General features: G+C 33.6%; 1 protein-coding gene across 2 annotated transcripts in view; it reads right to left on the reverse strand.

Moving 5' to 3' along the window:
- Positions 1-796: 796 nt before the first annotated feature.
- TBC1D23 (TBC1 domain family member 23) overlaps positions 797-21,309 on the reverse strand; it is a 74,773-nt gene continuing 54,260 nt past the window's right edge. Inside the window, exons 11-13 of one of the 2 annotated variants that reach the window (XM_069830628.1) lie at positions 20,409-20,544; positions 17,756-17,950; positions 797-14,039 (exon numbers count right to left, since the gene is read on the reverse strand). In XM_069830628.1, the coding sequence (XP_069686729.1) occupies positions 13,958-14,039; positions 17,756-17,950; positions 20,409-20,544 (413 nt within the window). In that variant the 3' untranslated portion in view covers positions 797-13,957. Of the gene's footprint in view, positions 14,040-17,755; positions 17,951-20,408; positions 20,548-21,309 lie in introns of both variants that reach the window. The other variant, XM_069830627.1, reaches the window with a different exon arrangement.

A 21,309-nucleotide genomic window follows, 5' to 3' on the forward strand; every position in this document is an offset into this window, starting at 1 on the left:
TTTTTTGTATTCATAAATCAGTGTTAGCAATAGGATATGATTTGAATTCTGTGCAAATAACCAGTGGATAGCCGGGGCTAGCTTAACACGCTCGTAGCGCGTGCTGCGAAATGTCTATGAATAGCACCCCTGAAGTCTAACTAGTGTAATATGTAGCTAGTCGGCAATGGAGGGGGAAAGGAACTGGCCACCCTACCCCATTATCTCCTGGCCTAATTTCCTCATAAGTGGTGCCTTCTTGGTATCACTTGTGAGGTTCGGACCTGTCTTCGGACAGTTGACTAAACAACAACAACAATGCCGACTAGCTACATTATTACACTAGTTAGACTTCAGATGCTTACAAACAATTGAGGACCGTTTTTGCAAAACTTGCTAAATGAAAAAACTAAATTTTACAGGAGACACAAAAAACTGAATGGAGACAAGTAGGTTATAGATGCAACAATCACACTTTAACACACTACAATGAAGAGAAATAATTCAATTTTATCTAAGATGCCTTTAACATCGTGTAGAGACATGTCTTATGTTAACGAATCCACCAAAATCTCAATTTTGCAAATTTTGCAGTTAGCAAGTTTTGCAAAATCGGTCCTCAATTGTTCTTCCTCTGACACATATCGTCAAGTGAGATGTACTGCCTGATAATATGTGTACATATCAGCCAGAACCTCAATCAGAGGATGCATTAACTATGTGACAGTTAATACAGTACTGCAAAAAATCTATTCGAGATTTCGATCATAAAATCGTTAATGTAAGTAAAGTGACAGTGAAATAAAAAAAACACAAATCACCTTCAAATGTTTTAATTAGATTTTCCTTTTGTAATTATATAAAACTGACATTTTAATTAATTACATATGATTTTATATGAGAAATTAAATTTACCATCTCCCTGAATTTCATATTCTGACACACGTACATAAAATGGGGCTGTTAAAATAATTATTTCAATGACATACAAACATGAATGATCATAATAACAGAATAAATGTTTATTCAACATATTTATTCCTTCAAATGTACTTTTTCTATATGTAATAAGTAACTACAAAATCAACATTTTTCTTGTGTATGATTATAAAAATAAAACGTAAATTTTGTGTAGTCACTGAAGAACAAGTACTATACACCTGTATACAAAAATAAGAGAGCTGTCAATTCATGGAGAATGCATTACTGGACTAATAAATCAAACAATAGTACTAATAATAATATTGAACTCCGAAGGAAAATTACAATAGGATAAAAAGTAACATTTCGAAATCAGTTATAAAGAAAACAAGAATCCTTCAATATCAGTACCAAGCGAATTAAGTACTAGACACCAATTTTGTTGTCTTCACAAAGACAAAACTGAATAAAAAGGAAATGCTTCAAAACAAATCACTATCAAAACAACAGAGAGAGATATTAAAAATATTGCATTTGCTGACTGAATTAAACAATCATAATTGCTACATAATAAAGATCAACTCCAGTCACTAATAAAATTCTTTCACATAAAAATGATTGAATTTCTTACTTTCATTAAAATTACACACATACTCTTCAAGCTGCTTCAATCAGCAGTGTAATTTTATTAAGATGATGAAGATCACAGACTATGAACATACAAAAATGACAGTGAACTTCATTTAAAATTAAAAGAGGGGAAGGCTTACATGTTCCTGATTAATCATCTACAAAACTATGTTCTTTTCAACTATTATCACTTTAACATATTCTTCAAGACAATGTATTAAGATTCTTTCACACTGAGATGTATGCCTGCATAAGGTCTAAACTCCATCAGGATGAGTCTCTTTCATAAATATGTGTAAAATGTAAGTAAAGAAAATTTCTGAACACCTGGCAGAAAGGGGAGGGGGGTAGAGAGGGGAAAGAGTAAGGAAACATAAAGAGACTATCATATATGTGAAGTGGAAATTGAAGTCCTTAACTGGTAACTAACGAAAGCAAGTGACTTAAATCCTATTTGTTTGTTAATTCTTTTTTACATATTCTTCAGTACATATATGTAAAAATGAGTTTAACAAGGCAATCAAGGTAAACCACATACATTCTCATAAATATAGTGTCATACAGCTATTCTGCCTTGAAAAATTCGACCAACACTTTAAAACTTGTTTCCAGAAGTAAAATTGGATTTTTTTCCATGAATACGTCTTTCTTTGAGATACAATGGATGAAAAAAGCTAATGTAACATTTTTAGTGTAACACGAAGTTCAAGATGTCTCAGCTAGATGCTGCACATGCCAAAGCATATATATATATATATATATATATATATGGTGTTCCGTCAAAAGAAACATAATTGGCTGCTGAACACCTCCAGCATTTTTTGTTTAAAGGAGCAGGGGTGAGGCCATTTAGACGGATATAATTTTATATTTTATCAAAGTGGCAACCCTCATTTCTTTTGTCTTACTTCATTGAAGCATTTTGGGCACACAATATTAATAACCAAGGAAAATGTTTATGGCTCACTCGTTCCTCTAGACATCATGCCTTGTGATTTTTATCTCTGGGGAACATTAAAACAAAGTGTTTACAACTAATGCCCATACAACAGGTGAACTGAAAAAAAATATACAAAGAGCAATTAGGTACATTACAATAGAAGAACTGATGCTTGTGAACTACAATTTTCTGTGAAGGTGGAACAGATATAAGGAAAAAATGGAAATCACATAGAGCATCTTCTGTGAGCACGCATCCTTGGCTTCCTGTCTGGTATGTAAACAACAAATTTCCCGATTTAGATGTCTCAGACACTGTTTTTTGGCATTTTTTATATGTAATGAACACATTTTTCTTCTATTCTCAAGCAAAAAAAATTCTGTATCACATTAACATCATTACACAGTAATAACTGACACCACAAAAAAAGGAACATGTGTGTATTTTCAACTCTCTGCTACAATAGTAATTGGTTGTCTTCATCACCCTACTTTTGTGAATTAATTCTGTCTGATCTTAATATAATCTCACTGAACAGAAAGTATTTTATCCAAAGAAACTGTTTCAGGGAGATTGTAATTCTATTACTAAATAGGACATATACTGGGTGTTCATTTCAAAGTGTGTCATGACGTCACTGTTGTGAGTCAGCGATTTGAAGTGAGTTTCAGCTTTTATGTCAGAGAAGTTGCTTATTAATCAAGGCGTTCAATCTGAACTTGAGAACGTGTACGGAATAACTTGAACATCGTAGCAACAGATGGCAGTCTGTACTGTCTGTGTACTACCATAACCTCTTTCGAACTGTGTTTTGCGCGGCCAAGTCGTACGCAGGGTATTTGTTATCATCGGTTGCGTACAGCAACATTCCACAATACAAATCAAATGCTCCGTGTCCATGTTGTCCGTCGAAGTTAATGTCAACAAATACGTAAGTAATCGTCTTAACCATATCCCATATCCCGACAGTAAGAAAAAACCCACCTCAGTACACGTTTCCAAACAGTTCACATTCCTGCCACTACTGGCGTTACCGTACATATCGGTAAGTACTCTTCAGAAAGAACGCCGTACTTGCTAGGCAACTTCTCTGACACATAGGTCTGCGGAAGTGTAGGAAGATTGAATTCTCTAGGCTCATCGACTAGCCATATGACGGCATATAGCGAGCCATGACACACTTTGAACTGAACACTCAGTATATTTGTATTGAAATAAACTGTTATTTAATGCAAGCAATAAAAAAGTATGACCAACAAATAAGAACGATTTATACTTAATTAATGTAACGCCCAATAATTTATATTTTCAGCAACAGTATGAAAGAAGTTATACAACCAAATTTCTTATTTAAAAAAATTCTCCTTTCAGCCATTTAATTAGACGATTTATACATGTATGAAGTCGAGATATTTAAGTTTATCTTATGTAATCAATTTTGAATAAAACAAAAAACGTTGATGACACTGAAGTGCTTTTGTTACTTTTCCTTGCTGTTTCAAATTTAAACTCCACTTGATGCATGCTATTTTTACTAGCAAACCTCTGAAGTCTGAATCACAGCAGAGTACCTGTTCCTTTAATTGCAACAAAATAGTGCTGAAATACCAAAGAGAGAGTACAAAATGGCAGCTCTACTAGTAAAATATATGGTGAGTGAGTTGTAACGTGTTCTGAGGAAACTGTGTTTACATTTAAGTTTCAATAAAATAATCCATACATTTAAGTTTCAATAAAAGAAATCCATCAAATCAGTTTTATGTAAAATTAAGAATTTGTGAAGTAGTTTGGAATGCATCCAATTTTGAAATTTATTAAAAATTACAGATCAAACTGTAAACAACATGTCGAAAGGACAATGAAAATTCCAAACAGCTTTTAACATTCATGTCAAAGGATGTTTGTTTAGGATGACTCAAGAAACACTATAATTATAACACAGTCTTAAGATATATGATGATGATGATGATGATGACCATGATGATTATATTATAAATTAATGAGCTACGATAATATAAATAATTCTCCATTTATTGTAAAAATGTTGTGTACACAAGCCATTAAATTATTTCCTCTTTCAAGAACACACATAATTTTAATTCCATACCAATACATGAATATAGAAAATCATTAAAAAATAATTTAAATTACTTTTTACTGTTTTAGTAGTGTCATAAAGAATGCATACTTCAAGTTTTCTTACAAATTGTCCATACTGATGTGTTGCGTAGGTCCAGTAACTGAGCATTAGCTTAATAGAAGTAATTTCCTTAAGGCAGGGGCGGTTATTCAGGTGAAGTAGGTGAAGTGTCACTTCACTTATTTACATGTAAAACACAATTTTGTCTCTTATTAATAAATAATTCTATTTATTACCGGTACCGTATTTCGTTATTTATAAAATAAAAAAATGACTTTCTTTTCAGTCGTTATGAACAGTGTTTAGATGTATAAATAGCACCTGTAACCGTCCGCTGAATAGAATAATGCCAATACTGTTACGAGCGCCGAGCGGTGTCTATTGGAACTTACAATACTGCGGAGGTGAAATTATTTGGGCTCCCATTCTCATACAGCACTTGGTTTCCATGGTAACGTGACGTCACGCACTAAAGAAAGATTGTATAAGTGAAGTGCATTTCTGAGTCTTTCAGTTACAGCGGTCAGCTGTCAGACTTGTAGGTCGAGTAACCAGTTTGCAGATCTGACGGTACTAATAATGGAAAAGGGTTGAAGCTGGTCTTCAAGGCCATCGGTTATTGTTTAAGGGCTGTGAAATTTTACAGTATATACTAACTGACTCGAGAATAGTATCCTTATTCCTTGTGTCCAAGCAGCCACCCCTGCAACGGTAAATTAGCTGGCTCTATGTTATTTTATCAGGAATACACCCCACATTCATTCGCAATGTTTAAAAGTTGTTTTCCGCGGCGTGTATTATTTCTTCTAATGAGCTCATGACCTTGCCAATTTTGTTCCAGCTCTTATTTTGAAAGTTTAACGCTCGGGAAAATGGACACACGTAGTTTAATAGTGTGTACATATATATTAACTTATTATTTAATTATTTAGAGTATATTAGTGATAAGTGTATATAGTGTATTAATCCTACATCATAGTGTATATTATATGTTTAATCACTATAGTGCTTTATACAAATACTTAGGTACCAGTACATACAAAATGTTGAAAAATGAGTGCGAAATATGTATCCCGAAAATGATACAGTTTGTAATTTATTAGAAATGCCGTTTTGTAGACTTAAATATGAGAATAAAAAAAATGTTTTAAATTCTGGACGACCTACAGTGTTTTTGTTCTTTGTTTTATAAAGTGTTAAGAAAATAGAGCAGTTGTATAAAATAACTTAAAAAAAATTCTTTCGATGAAAGAAGCTATTCTGTTTTATAATATTGAAAATTTCACTCGGAATGTTACATCACAGGAGAGACTTTCATAATTAGCCCCATGGCATTGCATAGAGATATACTATCCACTCTCAGTTAAACTCAGACATTTTATAAAGACATCATCGACAGGTTTGCTGCTTTAAAAGATAGGAGGATTGACTTGGTAAGAAAGAAATTGGGTGAGTCCTGAAATAAATTAGTTTTCCTGTTTGCATGTGTTCTAGAACTACTAAAATTTTACGTAGTTTACGAATAGTAGGCCTACTCATTATATTGGTAAAACTGTTCATGGATTTGTGTATGTGAACAACACTTCACCTATTTTTTTTATGGCGAGCCGCTACTGCCTTAAGGAATTTTTTACTTCGTGTAGTCAGTCTAAGTAATCATACAAATAAATGTTATAACATTAAATGTGCTTATTTCATCGCCAGTTTTGAAGTGAATTGAATTTAATGGAGGGGGGCACTATGGCTCAGCACTGCGACCTGTTAAGATCTATTGTGCTAACCCTCTGGTGACGCATTTCCAAACCCACACCGGCCGACCACACTAAGGTTCTCTGTGTGCCCAGGTTTCGAGCAGGCAACCCCACTCGTCCCTAGGCCAGCACCCTCCATGCGTCGCCGGCCGGCGTGCGGGGAATGCTATGGAATGATAACAAAATGGAGAAATGCTATTTTAGTAGGTTATTTTACGACGTTTTATTAACGTCTTAGGTTATTTAGCGTCTGAATGAGATGAAGGTGATAATGCCAGTGAAATGAGTCCGGGGTCCAGCACCGAAAGTTACCCAGCATTTGCTCATATTGGGTTGAGGGAATTCAAGGCAAATTCTTAAAACAAATGTACTAATGAACATAGAAAATCAATAACTTAGAATACAATTGAATCAGTCGGAGCTAAAATGAACTAAGTCACTTCTCACAACTTTTCAGGAGAAGCTAAAAACATTCCACTATATTAATATTTTTATGTTATAGAAAACCATAGAACATTTAAAAGTCTGACTTAGTTCCTTCTTCCACCGTTCGATGCGCATGACATCCATAATTCAAATGGTTGCAAAACAAAAAAAAAAAAAAAACTGCATATTTTCACTTAGTTCCTTTTAGCTCCGATCGATTCAATTAAAACAATGACTAAAGAACTGCATAATTTTTGTATTTTCTTATTTTAATAATGAGAGAGAAAGAGTACCAACGAAGTCATATTTTTATCACAAAAAAGAAAGGAATCAAACTTGTAGCAGTAGTTGAAATAACATGGACAATGGGTTTACATATAAGAATAGTTCATTTGCAATACCTTTCATTGTTATGCAAGTTTTCTCATCTTCAGTTGCATTTAGTTTCTTTTTAGATAATCTGTTTAAGTGTGCTAATAAAAGAAGTGAGAGAGAAAAGAAAATAGAATAAAATGACAAAAGCAAATCATTGATGAAGAAAACTCACTGTACAAAGATATTAAATTTCTGTCAACTATATCAAACATTTAACTGTATAAAACTCACTATTCAGTACGGAAACGTCAGTATCTTAATTATATATATATATTTTTTTTACATTAACATTTTCTGTAGTAAGAGTACGAGTATCTAAGTATCTGTCAATATTTATCACATAAGAATCAGGTAATTAAGAATTTCTTTCAAAATCAATTACGAATCTTTAAAAAATTGATATTTCTCAACTAATGACATCTGCTGACCACATATATATATATATATATATATATATATATATACACAGTTATTCAGAAAACATCGAACAATTTCAAGAAATTGATGTTCAAACATCACAGCTACTTCACTGAAATAAATGGCGCTTATCTATGAAACATTTCAAATTTTTACACATTCAATAAATTTTCAGTATGCTCTCTAATTGTATACCATGATGGACACTGAGCTTGATATATGTGTTTGATAGGGAAAGGAAGACATATCTGTGCAGTTGACTGCCATTCTAAACTGGATGTGTTGTAACATGGGGGAAGTAATGTAGTCAGTGAGCATTAAGGTACAGTCACACTTCGCTACTTTTGCAGCACTGCAGTACAAAAAACTGCTCAACTCTTGTCCTGCGACGTATGAACAATGGTGCAACCTGAAAAGTAGTGGCTGCCGAACCTGCTGCCCACTACTTTTTCATGCTGCACGCAGCTTAAAAGTAGCGACAGGGTTCTCAGGGTTGCAGCCGCAGCATTTTTGATATCGGTTTTGTTGGAACTTTTGCTGCGGTTGCGACCAGTGTTGCCACTCAAATGTGCCAATGATACTTTTATTATTTGGATATATTTTAATGTCAGATGTGATGAAAATAAATTATTTGTAACAGCTATTAAATACACAACACAGTCTAAGCATATTTGCTGACAATATAATTCTTTTTTTTTTAATTTTCCATATCGTGGTTTCAAACAGGAGGGCTGCCAACATTGATTACGTGAATATGCTGTTGGTTATCATTTAAGTATATAGGCGTTTTTAAAAGCTTTATAGTAAAAATAATGCCAATTTCTGAATACTAGATACGACAGAAAAGCAAATAATATATAAGTAAGCTTTCGCATGAGTTTCTTAATAATGCGAACATAACCACAAAATGTATATTGAAAAGTCAACATGGAGATGGAAACCTGCAGCATGACTGCGGCTGCAAAAGTAGCGCCTTGTGTTTGAACAGACTCGCAACCTCCAGTTGCAACTTTTGCCGCACTCGGGTTGCACGGCACGAAAAGTAGCGTGCAGCACGCTACTTCTGGCTTACGTGTGAACACGACACGCAACTTTTGCAGCTGCAGTACAAAAGTTGCGCAGCAAAAGTAGCGATGTGTGACCGTACCTTTAGTCCTCTTCTATTTCAGCGTTTCCTACTCTTTATTTTACAGAATTGAAAAACGTAAACTACAGCATTAAATAAGCACGACACATTGTATATAAAATGTACCAGAACTGTAAAACTTAATCTCGTAGCAACAAATGTAACATGTGCTCATTTAGTACTAATAATGCAATATGCCAGAAACAAACAGGCTCTTCTTCTGGAAATTAAATTTTTTTCATACATGCATTAGAAGCTAGAACGGTAACTATTAATTGTGCTACCAAAGGAAGACGGGTATCTACTCACATCCACATATCGACCAAAATGCCTATATGCAAGATATACCAAAAGCCTGAACTAAACCAAACCGAGCCTGTCACTGATACTTCACCCTACGAAAACTCAATGCCTATCTATCTATGTACCTACCAAAAAGCTGCCTCTCTGCCAGCCACCATTTTCACAGCAACTTTCCACTTTTATTCTGATGTGAAATTGGCGTCGCCACTCAATTTATCATTTGTTTACGGTACATATGACTCAACTAGAAGCCAAGTATCTAAATACAGCCTATCTTTCTTTGGTAACACAATTGTACAGACATATCTCTAGAACTTCTCTTAATAACAGCAGATTTCTCGTTTTCGATCATTCTGGGGCACTGTAAATGACGAAAAGAAATCACAGACTTTCGGTTACTATGTTTCTTGGCAAGTAATCTGTAGTCATATGCATTCATTCATTCATTGTTCTGCCCAAGGACAAGCCTTTCACTGCAAACCCAACTTTCTCCAATCTTTTCTGTTTTCTGCCTTCCTCTTTGTCTCCTCATATGATCCATCTATCTTTATGTCGTCTATCATCTAATATCTTCTTCTTCATATGCATGGGCATTGTTAATTGCTATCACATTGAGGATAATCGTGAAGTGTATGGTCCCGTTACAGGCGTTTGTTTCTCAGTATGCTCTAACAACGGCTGATATTCCAATTAATTCAAGATTTCCCTGAAAATAACTTTATTTTATAGTTTGATGAAGCACTATCACATTGGCTTTATACATACATTCCTGGCAGATAGACTGAATGAGGAGACCCCAAATTTTACCTTTCAAATGTATTAATTTGATCCTCTTGATCATCTAATAAAGATGATCTTCAGTATTTAATACACACAACTTAAACATTGTTAGTTTTTTTTAATGCCGCACATATTAGCATGTAAGTCATTTATGTCTCTGCCCACTTGATTGGGGCACTCATTAGGTCAGATTCTATTAGCCCTGTATGATAAGATGACATGAGTAGGGAAGCAGGCAAGATGAAAATGATGTTAATGATGGCGAAATGAGTCCAGGGTCTGATGCCGAAAGTTATTCAGCATTTGCTCTTCATGGGGTGAGGGAAGACTCCAGGAAAAACCTCAACCAGGCAACTTGTCCCAACCATGATTCAATTCAGGGCCCACTAGTTTTGCAGTGAGGCACACTGACCACTACTCCAAAGCAGTGGACTTGGTGGTGAAAAGTGTATGGAAACAAATATGGAAAAAAAATAAAAATTGCGGCATTTTGTGGGAAATATTGTGTGTCAAGTGAAATTTTCATAGAAGATACATTAATTAAAAGAGAATGATTTCACATATCTCGGATACAAATGATACAAATTTTTTTAATGAATTAGATATTTCTCATAAAATATGTAAATACAGTAAACAATGGAAATAATTAACAGAACATGTTGTTGTTGTTTTCTAATGCCAGGAGTTTGACAATAAATCATTTGACCTCTTGCACTCCAACATTTTTCAAAGATATTATCATGGTCAGCCATTGAAGCACATATTTTGAGGTTTTCCGAAACCATTTCTTGGTTTGAGATGCACAACGGGCAGTTAGGGGACTGATATATTCCAATTCTATGCAGATGCTTGGCCAAACAATCATGTTATATTATGGATTTATTGATTTGTCCTACAGAATAATCTCTGTAATGTTGACAATTAATATTTGAGGAGAAAAATTCGCTCCGGCGCCAGGGATCGAACCCGGGTCCCTGGGTCTACGTACCAAATGCTCTGACCATTGCGCTACGCCAAAATTCAGGCCACAAAGGGAAACACTGAAAGAGGAAGATTCGATCTGGTGCTGTGGATTGAATTCGGCATAGCTCAGTGGTCAGAGCGCTTGGTACATGGAACCAAGGACCCGGGTTCAATCCCTGGTGCCGGAGCGAATTTTTCTCCTCAAATATTAACTGTCAAACAATCATGGCCCATTGCCAATCTAAATTAGAAAGACATTTACTATGTTACGGAAGTGAGGCAGGGACAATGAGAAATAAAGATGTAAATCAAATTATAGAAAATTAAGTTAAATTTATGACAGCAACGATAGGATACACTTGCTGGGATCATCAAAGTGCAGCATACTAGCGTTTTTTTTACAGCTTTATAATAAAAATAATGTTAATTTTGAATAGATACTAGTTAGGCCGGAAAAATAAATAACAGACCTACTTAAATCAACAGAGTGCTTGTAGAATTTGCAAATGCAAATTTGCTGGTACAATGCAGATTTCAGAAGATAATGTACAAAATAAATTGCACTCTCTTCAGGACCAATATAATAAAGAGTGATTAAGAAAATAATAATCTGATACTTGCATCCCCTTCATCATAGTTCACATTTTTCTGTATTTTTATTCTTTCTTCGACTCAGTGTCTTCTGTCTTTTCTAGTTTAACATTTTGCTTTTGGTTTTGTAATTAAAACAGGTAACAGCTGTTGCGTGAGTTTCAATGAACATAATCACAAGTATTTACTCGAATATTTCACGCATTTTTTTCCCGCAATTTCGATCTATAAATTAAGGGTGCGTGAATTAAGCGAGGAATTTCACAAGCTGGTATTTTTAAGGGTAAAAATGACAAAACTACGCAGTTCCCTTATATATCCTAGTAACTTGTCTTCAAGATCAGGGAATTTTCCACTTTTTGGCCCACGAAATGCTTTCCTTGATGCATTTGTTTCTTGAAGAGCTTGTTTCTGTTTCCTCCAGTAGCGAATATTAAATTCTGGAACTGTGAATTCACAGCTGCTCTGTTGCCATGTGTTTCTGCATACGCAATAACTTTTAATTTGAAGGACGCAGTATGACTCGAATATCGGGATTTGCCATTCATTGTTAAAACTTTTAACAGACGGCTTTTGACAGGTTTCCCTTTTCGAGCCTCAAACTCAACTGATGTGATCCAACACAAAGCTTTCAAACCACCCCCATTCAAATGTAGGGGGAGGTCAATACCCTATACCGGTATTTTTAAAGGACTTTCATAGACGAGAAGGGTGCGCCTGTAACAGGTAGCTGTCCGGTCCCAAATACCGCTATGCACTCTCTCGTTACAGCATTTAAGATACCGTACATTCAGGGCTCCTCAACATAACACACCTCATTACTTCAAGTTTCAGCATGTACTTGTTACAGTATTTCACGAATATTAAATGCGTGAAATATACGAGGAAATTAATTTATTAAATTATATAGTAAATAATTTGGGTGCGTGAAATATGCGATGGCGTGAATTACGTGAGTAAATACGGTACATCAAAGGATCGACACAGTGAATCAAATCCAGAGCTAAAATGCTGCTATGAAAGTAATGTCTTGTGTGCGAACAGACCCGCAGTATATTACTTCTGGCTTACATATGATCATGATGCTTTTGCAGCTGCAGTAGAAAAGTTGCACAATGTGTGATCGTACTTTAAGTGAATCTAGGATAACATCATTCATATTTGTACTGTATCATTAGATTTTTTAGTAGCAAATTCTTGAAATGGTCCAATGCTGTCCATGTAACTCTGAATATAAAACTATACAGTGCTTTAATACTGCGTGAACTTTATTCACAAACATGTTAGTTTTCAATATTCCAGTAAACTTTTGCTCTGATATTTCATCAAAACTTTTGCTCTGATATTTCATCAAAACTTTAAGCCTTTGAATAATGATTAACCTAGTTTTTTTTCCCCCCGAAATATTAGATTAATAACTTTCCATTTAATAGGATAATGGTGTCTATTTAGCTGGATTATGAAAGAAGTATCAGGTGGAAGGGGACTAAATACGGTCCTTTTGAGAGATGAATCAGGGAAGGGAGTTAAACATGAAGTATAACATCATTGACGTCACTTGTGAACGGTTTTGAGATATTTAAACACATAGAAGCAAACAGATGGTGATATTGCAATACATGTTCATGTAAGAGTAGTGGTTGAGTTACAAGACAACACATCATAATAAAATTATGTGATGCAAGAAAGGTTCTGTAGCCTAACATGTCACAGAGGGACATTGGTGGCTGTGCATTTTCTCCTTCCCATTCTAGTCTTGCTTCCGACTTGCTTCTACAATCAATGAGTGCACAGTTGATGTTTTCCTGTCACACAATTTGTTACTTATCTTCAGAGAATTACAGCCAATGATATACAACAAACCAATGAAAGACATATTTGCTCTATAAAATTCCACAACATCTCTCGATTTTCCAGACTACACATTCCAAAATTCAACTAAAAATTCTACCAGTTCACAAAGGACTTTTATGTTTAACTCACTGCCCTCATTCATCTTTCAAAAAGACCTTATTTGTCCCCTTCCATCCTGTATAAAGAAAAAATGTACAATTGAGCTACATGAATATTATCTAACTTTATTACTATAATTTGTCTCAGTTTTGAGGGATAACTGAATGTAAAGATCATAAAAAAATTGAATAAATTGTTGCATTTCTATGTTTAACACTAACATATAATTACAAGGCATTCAGAGAATTGCAGTAGGTATTATGCATAGGAATCAATACAAATTGTTCTCTTTAGTAACATACGCACCACTCAAAACTTGTGGGCTTGATAGAAATTAAGTATGAAGTCAAGAAAATATAATGTAAATTAAGTTACAATTCTTCCTTATAACTTCGGATGAACATTTATATCTGTACAATCTATTTAGCTAGTATCTACTGAAGTGTTTCATTATCACATTTTATCTCATTTAAAAATTATATTTACAGTTTGTGGTATTATTTATGTTTAAGAGATTACCTTCAGAAAATGACCAGAAGAAAATCACTTCGTTTTGTCTTTATTCTTGACATCATATAAAGATATCAGAGGAAACTTTCATCAGTATTCTCCTATGAACCAATTACCACATGTCTGCATTCATGTTTAATTGTAAGTCATTGTCAACCATCCTTTCCTTTCAATTGTTTCATTATCTGTTGAGACACCAATTTGGTTGCGTCACTTGCGTTTGGAATGAGGAACCTAAAAATAATAATAAAAATCACCTATTAACTTACAGTCACAAAATACGTGCACAATAGGCACTGAAAGAGCAGAGAGCAACTGGATACAAATACCCCTGCCTGAACTTACACTCATAGATTTAAATAATGTCATTTTGAGAGTTCAGATAAGTTAGTGAATAATAATATCAATTAGTTGGTTTTTATTTTCAGTCAATCACTTATCAGGTTAAGGCAGCAGAAATAGATTCTGTTACATAAAATTACAATATATTAATAAGCATCACGAATATTTTCGACTTTTTTATGCAAGTCATCTTCAGGTGATATATCTGTGGTGTTCAGGTAAAGGGGTATAAGTCATTTTTTTTGTCCAGGTGGAAATTTGTCCCCCAGATGAACACACAAGTTAAATTATACAAGTGGGTGTGCAAAAATCAAAGAATACTAACAGTTGATGTGTTTTATTTGTGTAGAAAATTATTTGTAATAAGGGTTCCAAGTTGAATTTTCATTTATCTCCGAACTCATTTTCATGACTTATCTCCCTTTACTCAAACACCACAGATATTACTAACAAACAAGTACAATTGAACGTAGGTGAAAAATATAAAGATACAAAACACATATAAAACACAAGTAAAAGTTTTACCTTGCCTGCTTTTTTAAGGGGTTAAATAGCGTAAATGCTTCTCACTGTGGCGAATAGACCGAGAATAGTTTTCACATCTATTTCCTACAGATTTCCAACATGTTGAACGTCATAATGAACAAGCCTTCAGTTTAACATAATTTTTAAACTATTTTAATCTTAGAACTTCGGTACATTGCCTGCCATTTTAAGATACTGTCTACATTATAACTATATTTACGGGAATGTTTTTTATCTGAATGTTATTTTAATACTATGTACACTATTTAACCCCTTAAAAAAGCAGGCAAGGTAAAACTTTTACTTGTTTTATATGTGTTTTGTATCGTTATATTTTTCACCTACGTTCAATTGTACTTGTTTGTTAGTAATATACCACCTGAAGATGACTTGCAAAAAACAAGGTCGAAAATATTCGTGGTGCTTATTAATATATTGTAATTTTATGTAACAGAATCTATTTCTGCTGCCTTAACCTGATAAGTGATTGACTGAAAATAAAAACCAACTAATTGATATTATTACACTCATAGGTTTACAGGATTCAGTAGCAGCTGGTGACAATTTAACTGGTTGTGAAATAATAATAATAATAATAATAATAATAATAATAATAATAATAATAATAATAATAATAATAATAATTCATATGTTTCTTTGATTTTTCGTGTACTTTTATTTTTTCACTAAGATACACAAGATCTGTAATACCGTCCTTTGAGAACAGTCCCTTCCAAAAAGCACTCCTAGAAAACAGAAGAAACTCATTTTTCTCGTAATAGCTACACAGGTATTTGTACTTCTTATAAATTTTCAGATTAAATTTTCGCCAACTATAAACTTTGGTACTTTGTTGTCTATATAAAATATTTAACTCTAGCATAGGCCTGTCTGTTTCACTTCTGTCGAAACTATGTGTATATCACCATGAAACCAATTACTGTATTTTTTACTTAAGTTAATAAATACATACATATGTAATGTAAACATATAAGACTCCTGATATGGTTCAACAATTAAAGTGTCAAGACTACGGTGGGCAAGGCATGTACAAAGAATGACAGAACATGAGATACCAAGAGAGTTATGGAAGATAAATTTGAGGGAAGAAGAGGTGTGGGAAGGTCGAAACTGCGATGGATGGATGGATGGATGTATGGATGGATGGATGGAGTTTTGGAAGACTTGAGAAGGTTAAGAATCAAAGGATGGTGGCTGGTTACCAGAGATAGAGAAGCCTGGAAGAGGATTCTAAGGGAAGCCGCAGCTCATAATGGGCTGTTGTGCTGCTGATGATGATGTAATGTAAATAAAATAAATAAATGCTTTATCGTCGTCATCATCTTCATAATCATAGTGCGGCAACCAAAAAATAAGATTGCTGCTGGAAATAAAATAGTATAATTTGAGCAATAATGTTCATCCAGATTAGCTTTTTCCTGCTTCCATACCATCTTCCTTTTTAAAGTAATCAGAAATGAATAGCAGAAGACAGTATCTGTCTGAAATTCTGTTCACTGCTCTCATTTAAAAGATATTCACCTTATCAGAATAACAGCCTTCCACTAGTTCTTTGAGTTTTGGCAACAAAAGAAGTCACACAATGCCAAGTCGAGAATATAGTTACACAATGCCAAGTCCAGCTGTGACACCATACTGACTTCTTCGCTGACCAAAGCTCTTTGTTGCAAATAATGGAATTCATTCTGTTTTTATATTAACTGCTCTTGAAATTAAAACATCAGTCCCGTATTTTCATATAATAGGAATCAACTGGCCTCTTCTCGATACTGAGACCATACACAACATATTCTCTAAAGTATATGTTCTAAAAAATGTCCAGGTATGAAGCAACAGTAGACATCTGGCTTCTAGATCGAACTCTTTGTATACAATTCCTTAAGTATTGTACATTAGCACCATTTTCATTTTTTTTTTACCTTTCTTGGAGAACTTTGACTTGAGGAGTGTTTGCTGACTTCCTTTCTGCATTTTGTCACTTTGTTTCGGAATCATACTGGGAATAACATGTCCAGTTATATATATCTATGACGTAGTGCAGAGGGCGGCCACTAGAGGGAACTCAAGATTTGGAGCTTAATCTGAGACGATTCCAACCGGCGTTGGAGTTGTATCCGGTGTGGCTTAGTGGATAAAGCATCAGCACGTAGAGCTGAAAACCCGGGTTCAATTCCCGGTGCCGGAGAGAATTTTTCTCCGTTCCATTACTCTTTCATCGTATGTCCAGTTATCCATAACAATCGAATTAGGAAAATGACTTTGTTTTCAGTAGCCTCGAAGAGTTCCTGAAGCTGTTTTTGATAATTTGTTAACGAATTTGAAACATGCCACATACAAACTTCAGCTTTCTTCAAACCCCGAGTTTCTTTTACAATGATTTCCTTTTAACTCACAGATTCTCTGAAACCATTTGGAATGTGGTACATCTGTCGTTGATAATCATTTATTGTATCTTTTCAATCAACTCTAGGGTTTAAATTGCTTTTCCAGGGCTCAGATGTTCATCATATTCCAACAATTCTCTTCCTTGGTGGAAACAGTTATGTGTAATTTCATGGGCTACTCAAAGTAACAACAAAAACAGCTAAAAATGAGAGATATTTAAACAAAATCATAACAATTAAAAGTTTTATTTTACCTCAGTTTTATTTCAAATACATCATCTAACATCTAACATAGTTATAGAAACCATGTTTCAAAATAACATTATTCATTGCAAAAGAAATAAAATCTAAATTTTATTACGTACATAATGGGTGTTACTTTTAAATTTGAATTCTAAAACTTTTTCGCTCAATAAATTTCAAATTATGTAAGGAAGTTACAAAATATAATTCAATTTGACAATTCTTACAGGTTCCCAGCTAGAAAATGTTGACAAGAGTTTTAAAATGAAGAATAAGTGATTTATTTAATAATCAATATGCCTATTTTATTAGGCAAAAATAAGTAATAAAACAAAATGATAAGACATAACATGGAATGTAGCATAAATTTTGTTTGACACTTTTCACAATAATTAAATGTAGAAACAAAACCAAGAGAAATTCAACTAAACTAACCTGTCCATATCGGATATGACTAATGAATCCCCTTGTGGTACTCCATACTTAAATGTGATGAGCTCTGGATGTTTCTTCTTTGATGTTATTTTCACAATGGCTGATAGAGGACGTCTACCTACAATATGTGCATAACCCTTACGACCTGGGATATCACGCAGCACATATATGTGGCTATCTGTTACAAGCAGATGGCTGAAAATATATAAAAAAAAAAAAAACATTGACGTGGTATATAACATGCACGTACTTTTTTTAAATACATTTATACAGTATATATAAAAATACACTCATGAAATATTAAGTCACATTATGAGGGAAGCATAGTATCTCTACTTCTGAAGATGGTGCACAGACAAATTCATTAAAAACAAGCTAATGACTCTTGTTGTACACTTTGTCATGTCTCTTATAAAGCTAATTTTACATTAAATCTAATTAATGAATGGTTTAGTGCAAATAAACTAGCACTTAATGTTGATAAAGCCAGTGTAATCAAATTTAATATTGGTACATAATAATTATGCTAAGTTCTCCTATAATTAAATACTTAGAAGGTTCGAAATACAACAGTGTTCATAAGTTAAGATTAAAGATAATGTAGATAATTATTACAGTTGTCTGAACACTATTTATTGATAAAATAAATAAAATAAATAAAATTGGTTAGAAACCATACATGTTTCGGGGGCTGTGCTCCCCCATCATCAGTGGTTGTACCACGACTACGGTGTAGATGTTCTACCGCGTGTCATATCTTAAAGAGGACTGACCTTTTAAGATATAACACGCGGTAGAACATCTACACCGTAGTCGTGGTACAACCACTGATGATGGGGGAGCACAGCCCCCGAAACATGTATGGTTTCTAACCAATTTTATTTATTTTATCAATAAATAGTGTTCAGACAACTGTAATAATTATCTACATTATCTTTAATTTCTCCTATAATATTAGATTAGATGCAACTGATCTCAAAGAATCTATAAGCATGAAGTTTCTAGGTCTCGAACTGGATGATCACTTTAACTGCAAATTTAATATATATTATACAATATATTACTCCTAAACTGAGTTCTGCCTGATATGTATTAAGATCTGTATCTTCTATTGGCAATACAATATACAATTGCTTTGTACATGATTTGTTTTTCATTCTTATGTACTTATCACAAAATTTGTTACAAATCATACAACTTGAGGAATTTGATTCTTTACAGTTTAATTTTGCATCCTAATGTACAGTCTTGAAGAATTTACAAGAGTGGCGTGATTTGGGCAATGGTAGTCTCAATGAAAGATACAGTATTACAAATGAAACCAAATTACATTCTCCTAAAACTATATGTGTACATACATATAATGGCGGAGGTATGGGGGCAATCCTGAATGTGTCTGAAAGATCAGACTTCTAGAAACAGAAAAGAGCTACAGAGTCTAATCTTCAAAGTATGGTAAATAATTATGTAATTTCATACGACATTAATAAAAACAGAAAAATAATAACTGAAGCGATCACTATATACGAATAGGTATCTTATGTGGAGTTTTTCTTTTAAATTAAAGACATTTATTTCAACTAGACAATATTTTATAATGGATTAAATTATTAATATCTTTTCGTAGTTCTATCAATTTAAATACTGATTTTCGTAAATGGAAAAATATCTGAAGTGATTATAATACAATAAGACCCTGCTAAACCAAACTGCTTAACTGAAGTCTGCCTTAACCAAATAACAATATCACGCATATTTTACTTAAAAAAAATACTGTCTAAAATATAACTGCATCTTTTGTCCTGAAGGTCTGTAATGCCAATGAGATAGCTACTGTCTTGTTCTCGATCTACTATAAGACTACAAATAAGGATGAATGCTACATTAGGTAGAGAAATCTGCTTTTGACACCCTCAGTTCACTTGTTTTGTGTTCAGTAGTAGCAAGTGGGTATATATTGGTTCTGTTAAGTAAAAGTTATTCTTTCTTTGTGTATTTTTTTTCACAGCTACTCCCTACCCTAAGAATTGTGAAACCGGAGTTATTTTAATTCAATACATGCAGTTATTTGAACTCTACAGTTTATAAATTAAGTCAGATATCTCACTTTTTCAGATTATGAGAAATACCTCTTAAGTGCAATGAGGGAAACTGAAGTTTATTTTTTACATAGATGTGCAGTAGGCTAAATTATTTTATTTACATATATCTTTTGAACGATAGTGCACGAAAATAAATTACAAACCGGAATATCACTGGCAGTTTGATGAATAAATGAATTATTGTGAAACATTTTAAATACCTATATGAGAAAGTCTGTGTCATCATGACACACTTTTTTTACTAATACTACACTTTAGGTCACATTCCATTTGCCTTGTATGATGATGTCATGAGATGAAGATGAAAATGATAGTGACAGCAAAATGAACCCATGATCTGGAGCTGAAAGTTACCCATTTGCTCTTAATGGGTTGAGGGGAAACCCCAGAAAAAATCTCAACCAGACAACTTGTCTCAACCAGGATTCGACCCAAACCCACTAGTCTCGCAGTCAGACACAATTCTCCAAAGCAGTGGATTCTTTGGATATAATCTAAGACTGTTAGTAGTGAAGATGAACGAAATCCATTTGATACGTAAATTTCATTACCTGTCGTACATATAGCCATTTACTTTGACCTCATGGCACTTAAAGGCCTCTATGACGTCTGGTTTACTGAGCCACGTTGATATGGACACTCCTTCATGTCCTTCTTCCTCTTCAGGACTTGTCAGACTAGCTGCGTCTGCTATAAAAACAAAATTTATTAAAACTCCATGACAGATAGTTTAATAATGAAGAATGTTAATATATGATATATTGACTGAATATATCTTATTTCTAAAAGAAAAATTAGCATTTAAATTAGCTTTATATGAAGTTATGAAAACAGTAAAAAACATTCAATTACTGCTATTAATTTGTTGCTGATAATTGTGACAGTTATCAAAACGAATACTTTATTATCAAATAAAATTTAAACATATGTTATATCGAAAATTTGTTTTGAAGTTCAATGCAATTACTTATAAATGTATTTTCTTGCAGATAACTAAAATAAAGAAACATATTTAATCCTGTAGTTTCTGCAGCACGTCTACATAAAATGCTATACAATGCTGAACAATTTAATAGTGTTATAATTACTCATCATGTGTTTAAAGAAAATGCTGTTCACCTTTACTATCTTCACGTGATTCCCTAGGTTCCAAGCTTGGTCACATGATTAAAAACATTACATAACTCTCAAGTTATGTGATTATTGCTGCTTAAGGTCATGCATTTATTAGTTATCCAGCAAAAATGTATCAGTATACGATTCAACAACACTGTAGTTGGTAAGATTTCAATAATTATGGAATAAACAGAACCCAAGGAATAAACATTCACTCTCTTGTGAAAAATTTGATCTTGAGAAACAAAGGAAGAACATGATCTCACATTTGTATTGGGATGTCAGGTTCCTAATGGGCTATATGACCCCAAAAAGATGATCATTGGAAGAAGCTAA

The sequence above is a fragment of the Periplaneta americana genome, chromosome 7, assembly GCF_040183065.1.
Source record: "Periplaneta americana isolate PAMFEO1 chromosome 7, P.americana_PAMFEO1_priV1, whole genome shotgun sequence".
NCBI lineage: Eukaryota > Metazoa > Arthropoda > Insecta > Blattodea > Blattidae > Periplaneta > Periplaneta americana.